General features: G+C 41.7%; 1 protein-coding gene across 3 annotated transcripts in view; it reads left to right on the forward strand.

Moving 5' to 3' along the window:
* bpgm (2,3-bisphosphoglycerate mutase) overlaps positions 1–8,380 on the forward strand; it is a 56,904-nt gene extending 48,524 nt beyond the window's left edge. For 2 of the 3 annotated variants that reach the window (XM_072471689.1, XM_072471691.1), the window contains exon 3: positions 2,867–8,380. In XM_072471689.1, the coding sequence (XP_072327790.1) occupies positions 2,867–3,054 (188 nt within the window). In that variant the 3' untranslated portion in view covers positions 3,055–8,380. The remainder of the gene's footprint in view (positions 1–2,866) is intronic. The other variant, XR_011934081.1, reaches the window with a different exon arrangement.
* Positions 8,381–9,042: the final 662 nt, after the last annotated feature.

Here is a 9,042-nt window from a genome sequence, read left to right on the forward strand (position 1 = left end):
GATCGGCTGATCCATAAAGTATTCAATCTTCGAAAGCTACTTAACTTCAGCTACACTAAAAGTGTACTGCCTATAACATTCTTGCTATAATGCATTTTGCTGCATGCTGTATGTCATCTCTTATAGATCATATAGTCTTTCTAACTGATATCCAGTGTGTTCCTAGACACTTGTTTCAAATGCTATTCCATCTGTTTCTGTACTTTCATCAGTGACAATATATGTTTGCATCATCTAGAATGTTCACTCTACGCTAGCCTCAAATACCGCATTTTTCAATCAGTTTAACTCTCTCTTGCTGCAAGTGGGTTTCCATAGTCAGTTAAGTGTGTTTCCTTCCCCTTTGCTGGAAATGTAAGTTCCTAGGTTTATAAACTCATACACCTACTTACCATCATTGTTCTCATTTATCAATCTCCTTTCAGCTTTCTGTACTATTCTGCAAGGTAGATAAACATGTTACACTTACAGTCCTTTTCTTCTGAATTATAAACTTTCTGTTTAATATTTATGAAATTAATTACTTAAATAAAAAACAACTGTATTTTTGAGAAATTACTTCTCAGAATGCGATCTGTGGAATTCACTATCCCAAAGAGGTGGATATTGGGACATTGAATAAATTTAAGGAGGAGATAGACAGATTTTTAATCAGTAATGGGTTGAAGGGTTATGGAGAATGAGCAGGAAAGTGGAGTTGAGGCGAGAGGAGATGAGCCACGTTTGTGTTGAGTGGCTGAGTGGGCTCGAGGGGCTTAATTGCCAACTCCTGCTCCTAGTTCTTATGAACAGCTTAGATGTTTAGAGAGAGACATACATTGGTATTGCCAATATCTCAAGTACCGCTCTTATCTGTTCTAGTTCTAATGCCGATTCATCCCATTACTGGAGGTTTTTAATAATCCTGATGTGTGGGTGGGGAGGGAAGTAGGCAGTGGAAACAAATTGCGATACCATATATGTGGCATGTTTTACAGAGCAGCACAGGTGATAGAATTTAAACAAAATACTAACCCTAACCCTTCCCTTCCCCCCAACAGCTAACAGTGACCAATTCTCAAAAATGCAATATAAACAGTCGCCATCTTCGATAGAACTCCTCAATCGACCCCCTCATAGTGCATTTGACCTTCTCGAGGTGCAAAAACTCCATCAGCCACGGCAAAGAACTCAACGGTGTCGTCAACCTCCCGCCAACAGAATCTGTCTCCGTGCCACCAACGAAGCGAAGGCTAGGACGTCTGACCCTGCCCCTGTCCTCCGTTCCGACACCTCGGAAACCCCAATAATCAGCGCCACTGCACAGGGTTCCAACCCTACATTCAGGATCGGCGATCTGATGTCAAAGAAGGACCTTTAGAGCCCCATCAGCTTGGGACACAACCAGAACATGTGGGTGTGTGGTGCGCGGGCTGCCTCGAACATCACTCGCACCTATCCTTCGTCCCTTCAAAGAAGTGGCTCATCCTCGCTTTAGTGAGGTGCGCTCAAAATTTTATTTTCAACTGAATGAAGCTCAGTCTTGCGCAAAATAATGTCACGTTCACCCTCCTCAGCGTCGCACACATCTTGTTCCAATATCAGTCCAGTTCCCCCCACCTATTTCACCTTCACCCCCTCCACCAAACTCAACTCCTCCCCCGCTATTCGCCGGTATATACTGGAGGTGTTACCCTCCACCAATCCTGAGCAGGATAAAATCCGCTCCAACAAGGTAGATGGCTGTACCACCGGGAAAGCCGGAAAGCTACTTACCTAGCTCCGCACCAGGAGGTCCCTAAACCCGTCAGCATCCATAAGTCCATACTTCTCCATTAACTCCTCCAAGCTGGCAAATCGCTGCTCTAAAAATAATTCCCCCAACCTACTCCAACCCTCTCTCTGTGCATCAAATGTGGCATTCAACTTTGCCAGCTCGAATAGGTGATTGGCACAACTGGGAGCTAGCAGTGAGGCTACCCAAACTGAAAATGTTGGTGGAGCTGCCTCCAGATTTTTAACATGGCCATCACCACTGGATTTGTTGAATACTTTGCTGGTGCCATTGGAAGTGTTGCCCCCAGTCTTGTCTCCCTAACTGATTCCAACTCCATCTGGACCAAAGCGCCCCCGGATCCCCGCACTTTCTCTGCGTTAGCTGGCCAATAATAATATCACAAATTTGGCAATGCCAGGCTCCCTGCCTGTATCTCCCTCTAAAGCACTCCCCTCCAAATCCTCTGGGCCTTGCCAGCCGAAATAAACCCCGTGATAAGCCGGTCGACGTCTCGAAAAAACGACTTGGGCAGAAAAACCGGGAGGCACTGGAATAAAAATAGGAATCTCGGCAAGACAATCATCTTAATCGACTGTACTCAGCCCGCCAGCGACAACGGGAGACCATCCCACCTCTGCAGGTCCTCCTTGACCTTCCCCACCAAACCCGTATAATTCAGTTTCCAAAGCCACCCTCAAATGGTTCATTTTTTTATTGTGAATTATAGCAGATCATTTAATTGCTGTTTGTTATGATATGTATGTGATCGTGTTAAGGTTTTTCTTGTTGGATTAATAGTAGTGAGTGTTTTCAAACAGCAGATCATTATTGGAGAAATTGCACTTAATTGCAGACATGAATCATGCAAAGACCAATAGAGATTTTTCAGTGCCAAATTCTTTTGAGGTGCCACTAAAAATAGGACCAGTTAGATCATTTGACTGCCTTTTTTGGTACTGTAGTTATCTAGTATACTTCACACTACTGTAGAGCTTTGTAAAGGTTTCCTCATAGTAACCCATTATTCGCAAACTTGCCTCGTCAAGGAAATCTTCAGGATACTGTTGGTCTTCAAATTTCTACTTTTGATTGACGTATTTTTTTCCCCAGATATTCCAGATGATGAAATAGTTAATGTGACCCTGCCTACTGGAGTGCCAGTTCTTTTGGAACTGGACAAGAACCTTCATCCAGTTAGACAACATGAATTTTTGGGTGATTGGAAGGCCATCCAGGCAGCTATCAAGAAGGTGGAGGATCAGGGCAAAGCAGCAGTTCCAGGAAAGTGTGACAATTAACCCGCATATGCCAATTAACTCTCAATCTATGACCTTTGGAGGAGAGGTGTAACTAGAAATCATTTTTTTTTAAAAAAATATTTGGATGGGAAATTTATTTTGTTTGGAAAGCTTTTTGTAGATTTGCTGCAGTTGGTGAGAATATCTTAGTTTTGGCACTGGAGAATATGTTGAGTTTTATTTGCTGCCTTGCACTAAAGTCTTAATAAGGCTATTAATTTAAAAAGCTAAAATTACATATGTCTTCATACACAGGATGATAGTTCTAGTACTGTATCAAGGATTCTTCAAGTAAAAATAATTACAAGATGTAGTTAAAGTGATGTTAATTATAAATTTGTAATTTAAGCTGTGATGTACCTCCTTGGGAAGCTCTGCTATGTTAGTTAGGAATTTCAGAATTCCATGAATCTGTACTAGATTTGAGACCATGGGCTGAATTTTAAGCAGCTCGTCACAGCAGAACCCATGATGACTGGGCCCACTTAATCATAGCAAAGTCTCCCGGTGGCGAGAAAACCTTCCCAATTACGTAGGATGGCAGAAGGTGCTGATGCGAGATTCTGGGCCAGCAGTGGCAGAATATCAATCAAACTCATTAATGAGCCAATTGACACCTATTATTCTTGAGCCCACTGCAATTTAGTCTTCATCAATTTTCTCCCAGCCAGTTCTCCAACCAATGGCAGATACCTCATTGATCTGACAAAGTCCGGCTTAATGCCCAAGAGGTGAAAATTCAGCGGTTTAACCCATGGTGCCAATCACTTCCCAAAATTCCTTACCAGGCAATTTACTGATTATCAACATAATTTAAGACTGTGGGCGGGATTTACCCACCAACCCGCTGCATGTTTTTCGGAAGCGGAGGCAGCCTGCCATTGTCAATGCTGCACCCCTCATCGCCTATGTGCCATCAGTGGGACCAGAATATCCCGCCGGTATGAGCAGCCGGCAAATTCCACCCTGTATGTCGGAGATTATTGTTTTCCTCGAAAAGATTATCAGGTTTTCTTATTCTAACAAGGTCCAAATAGTCTAATGAAAACAAATAATTAAAATGAAATGAAATGAAAATCGCTAATTGTCACAAGTTGGCTTCAAATGAAGTTACTGTGAAAAACCCCTAGTCGCCACATTCCGGCGCCTGTTCGGGGAGGCTGGTAAGGGAACTTGAACCGTGTTCCTGGCCTGTCTTGGTCTGCTTTAAAAACCAGTGATTTAGCCCTGTGCTAAACCAGCCCCTAAAGTGAGAAGTAATAGGATATCTAGTAATCAATGAACATTTACAGATCCTCTGGGTGTTCTGAAAGTGACTAAACATTTTAAGACTTCCCTGAAGAAATGACTCTCAATCCCCTCTATACAGCTTTCTGCCTTAATTATTGGAAAAATTGGAAAATCCTTAATCAAGTTCTTGCCTCTGGAGATCTTAACCATGCTATTTGAAGTATCCGGAATCTGAACAATTCCAACAGTATTAATGGAAATTCATTGGAAAAACAAGTACAGAATGTTATTTACAATAAGAAGATTGAATGGGAAATACTCAGTGATCGGTGTAGAAAACCTGCAGGAAATAACATCTTGAAGCGTAGGAGAATGCTCCTGTACTGTAGTCTGCACATAAATAGCACTTAGACATTTTACATTTTGGAGTTTATATTACAAATTTGTTTTGGCTATGAAACCATAAGCATTTTTTGAGCTTTATGTAACTTATTAAATGATTAGAAATAGAAAAATATTTTTCTTTATTGGTGGAAGGCTTAAAATACTGAAGATCTAGTATTCATGCCTCCTATGTTTCCCCAACATTGCCTCCACCCATGGCTCACTTAAGCTTATTCCATGAGGCACTCAGCTGTCCAGACCAGAATATCCCTTGGACTTATTGCTTGACTTGAACTGAATTGATTCATCTTGATGGAAGTAATGTTAAAGATACTACAATTGGCCTCAGTATCTCTAGATTAAGGAGAGGATTTTTAGTTCTTTGATATCATTGATCCTTCCTCGATTACTATCCAGCAATCCATGTTTAAGTTGCATTGTGTTCGTATGCATTCGTTAAGGTATTGGACACTTGGATGAAGTACTGGAGGACAATTCATGCCCACTGAACTACTCTCCAGCAGGTACCTTTGGGGAAAATGCACAAGTGCAAAGTTCATGCCATGAAGAATGAAGATTAAGCCAAGCAACAGAATACATCACACTATTTTTGTTGTATGGTGTTCTAATCGCAGATGGAGAGAGATGGAACTCTGGTATTGAATGAATGAAATGAAATGAAAATCGCTTATTGTCACGAGTAGGCTTCAATGAAGTTACTGTGAAAAGCCCCTAGTCGCCACATTCCGGCGCCTGTTCGTACCAGCCTCCCCGAACAGGCGCCGGAATGTGGCGACTAGGGGCTTTTCACAGTAACTTCATGATGTCATGGACATTCATACTCGACATTATCTTCTTCATTGCTGTTTCATGTATTCATGTCTGCCGATTAAAAGTTAAACAAAATTGAACGGTTAACCTATTTGTAATGTGACTCTACTAATCCTGTGAATGAGGGTTCAAATACCACCATGTCAGTTTGAGAACTTCTATTTGGTTTAAACAAAAATCTAGCTTTTTGTTTAAACCAAGAGACCATTAAAGCTGTTGGATTGCTGTTTTAAAAAAAAAAAAATCCAACTGGTTCACCAAGGAAGGAAGGAGGGGAAGGAAATCTGCTATTCTTAACTGATTGGGTCCATAGGTAAATGCCTTTTGAAGTGGCCTAGCAAGCCATTCAGCTGAATCTTAACTGCTGCAAAAAGTGTGAATTAAACTGGCAGCTTACCCTGTTCAGACTACTGTGGTTCACGAAGGCCTATTAAGGGCAGTTAGGGATAGACAATAAATGTCATCGTTGCCAGGGTGTTGACCTCTCTAGACTGGATAAAAACATGCCATTTTAACAGTACAAGTAAAGAGTATATCAGTCTTTCCATTTGGTCGATCTGAAGAATTTAGCAGCATTATCAGAACTATTCCATTTACTTCCGGTCTCCATTGGTATTTATCTTCAGTATAGTCTGTGCATACCATAATAAAATTTCAGTTTGAGTCTTCAATTTAAATTATTACTTTGTTATTTATTACATTTGTAGGTACTGTATATGAAAATATTGAAGATTGTTAACCTACCTTCTTGTGTCTGGGGAATAAGGTCAAAATGTTATTATGGTGTTATAGTTTATGTAATGAAATGTATAATTGCATTTTATGTTCTGTTTGCTGTATAATACTGTGTTTGCTGAAAAAGTATTTTGTGTGATCCATTATATTTTCATTGTTTGAATGCCCCCCCAAAAAAATGTTTAAACTCTTTAGGCAAATTCATTTGTAGCTGGAAATTTTAATTGCTAGAGATTAGCCACTCAATTCAACCATCCTTTATTCTAAATGGGAAGCCTAGTGGATTAGGCTACAGCAATGTTAGTAAAATTTTCTTGATCTGTCCTTTCTTAAGCATGATGCAGCAATGAAATTCCCAAATTTACACATTTTTGTTCAAACCTCTGTTATATTTATCCTTGATGGGATAAGTGGTTGATCATTTAAAACTGGGATGAGGAGGAATTTCTATCTTGAGAGTCATGAATCTTTACAATTCTCTACCCCAGAGACCTTGGCTGTTCAATCATCGAGGGTATTCCAGGCTGAGATAAATGGATGTTTAGGGCGGGATTCTCCAATCCCACGGCAGAGTGTCCACGCCGTCGTAAACGGCGTCACGTTTTACGACAGCGTGAATGGGCCGCTCCCATGAATAATTCTGGCCCCTCCAGGGGACCAGCACGGCGCTGGAGCGGTTCGTGCCGCTCCAGCTGCAGATCCCGGCGCGAACTGTGCGCCGCAGGGTCCGCGCATGTGCAGTTGTGCCGGCGCCAACGAGGATCTATGCAATGGCACCGGCGCCAACGCGCACATGCACAGTGGCCTCCTTGAATGCGCCGGCTGTGACGCAACATGGCGCAGGACTACAGGGGCCGGCGCGTAGGAAAGGAGGCCCCCAGCCACAGAGGACGGCCTGCCGATCGGTGGGCCCCGATCATGGGAGGCCTCCCCAGGGTCGGAACCCAACCCTTACATGGCGAGGTCTCGCCGGCCCACAGCAGGTTAGAACGGCGCCGGTGGGACTCGGCTCTTTTCTTACGGCCGCTCGGCCCATCTGGGCCGGAGAATTGGTGGGCTGGCCACATAGAGCGGCCAGCAACCAGCGCCGCGTCAACCACGCTGGTGCCAATTGCGCAGATTCTCCGCTCTGCGGAGAATCGCGTCGGGGCGGCGTGGCGCGATTCGCGCGGCCCGCCGGCAATTGGTCGGAGAATCCCGTCCCTCGGCTCCAGAGAAATCAAGGGACATGGGGATCAGGCAGCAAGGTAGAATTGAAGTCAAAGATCAGCCATGATTTTGAAAGGCAGAGCAGGCTGAAACAGCTATAAAGCTTGTTCCTGTTTCTAGTTATTATTTTCCTATTTGATTACTGCGTTAGTACAAGCAAGATATTTTTAAGAATCATATTCTTATTTCTTATTTTTTGAATGGAGAATGTCTGTGTAGTATGCACTTGCATTCAAAAAATGGATTGAATTCAGTAGGCCAGATTGTTTCTCCATTTGCCCACACATCAGAAATTCCCAATGTATATCATGGAGAAGGTTGACTGCCTCAAGCTATATGGAGGGGAGAAGATACTGATATTTTCATTGTGTAGTGATCTAATGAATGATGGTAAAGAATACTGTTAACAGATAATTGCACTAAAATGTTCTTCCTCCTGTCCTTCAGCTCGATAAGACATTGATCCAGATCACAAAGTTTGTTGTACAAGCCTTTAATTAATCACAGAATGTTTTTCATTATTGTAAATTCTTCTCAAATATTTTGTCTTTGCTTTCTAAGTGAGGTGAATAAGCAACCAAATGAATCCTTTTTATAAGGTGATCCTTGAGTTGGAAATGCTGTAATGGTAATAATACCTGTCCTTTCTTGTTACAGAGAAGTCAGAGTAACTTCCCTCTGCATCGTTACAAAAAACTCATCTGATATGACATTTTCTCTGAGTAGGCACGAGAGTTGGTTGATCAAGTTTGAGAATTGACTGTTGTGATTTAAGTCTTGTTTAACCTTTCAAGTCTTGTATGATGTTTTAAGAGCATGTGTGGTTCACCACTATAGTAGTATTAAAATATGATTGGTTGTAATGTTGTCAACATTTATAGTCATTAACTTGTACTACTTAACATTTTATGTTTATTAAATAGTTTTCATCATTAAATGTGTAAGTATTGCCTTTGTTGAGTCAGTTATCTTTTGTTTTACTATTTTGAACATGTAATGAGAAATCTGGATGATTTTAATTTTTTTCAACGAAACTAACATAATCATAACCTATCAAACGGTAAATGTCAATGATAGAAATGTGTAAAATAAATCCAATTAAAAAGAATCTGCAGATGTGGGTGTCACTGGCATGGACAACATTTATTGCCCATTCACAATTGCCTTTGAGAAGGTGTTGAGCTGCAAACTTGAATTGTTGATGTACAAGTGGTGAAGGTACTCCCACAGTGTTTTTAGGTATTAGTTCCAGATTTTGACCCAGTGACAATGAAGGATTTGAGAAAAATGTCTAAACCGGCATGGTATACGGTTTGGAACACAGATGATGTACTCGTGTATCTGCTGCCTTATCCTTCTCGGCAATGGTCATAGGATTGGAAGGTGCTGTCAGAAGCCTTGGCAATTTGCTGCAGTGCATCCTGTAGATAGTAAACCGCGTATCCATGTGTGTTGATGGTGGAGGATGTCATTGTTTATGGTGGTAAATTGGCTGCCAATTAAGCAGGCCGCTTTGTCCAGCATAGTGTTCAGATTTGACTACTGCTGCAGCTGCACCCATTCAGGCAAGTGAAGAATATTCCATAAATCTTGTTTTGA

The sequence above is a fragment of the Scyliorhinus torazame genome, chromosome 13 (genome assembly GCF_047496885.1).
Source record: "Scyliorhinus torazame isolate Kashiwa2021f chromosome 13, sScyTor2.1, whole genome shotgun sequence".
NCBI classification, from domain to species: domain Eukaryota; kingdom Metazoa; phylum Chordata; class Chondrichthyes; order Carcharhiniformes; family Scyliorhinidae; genus Scyliorhinus; species Scyliorhinus torazame.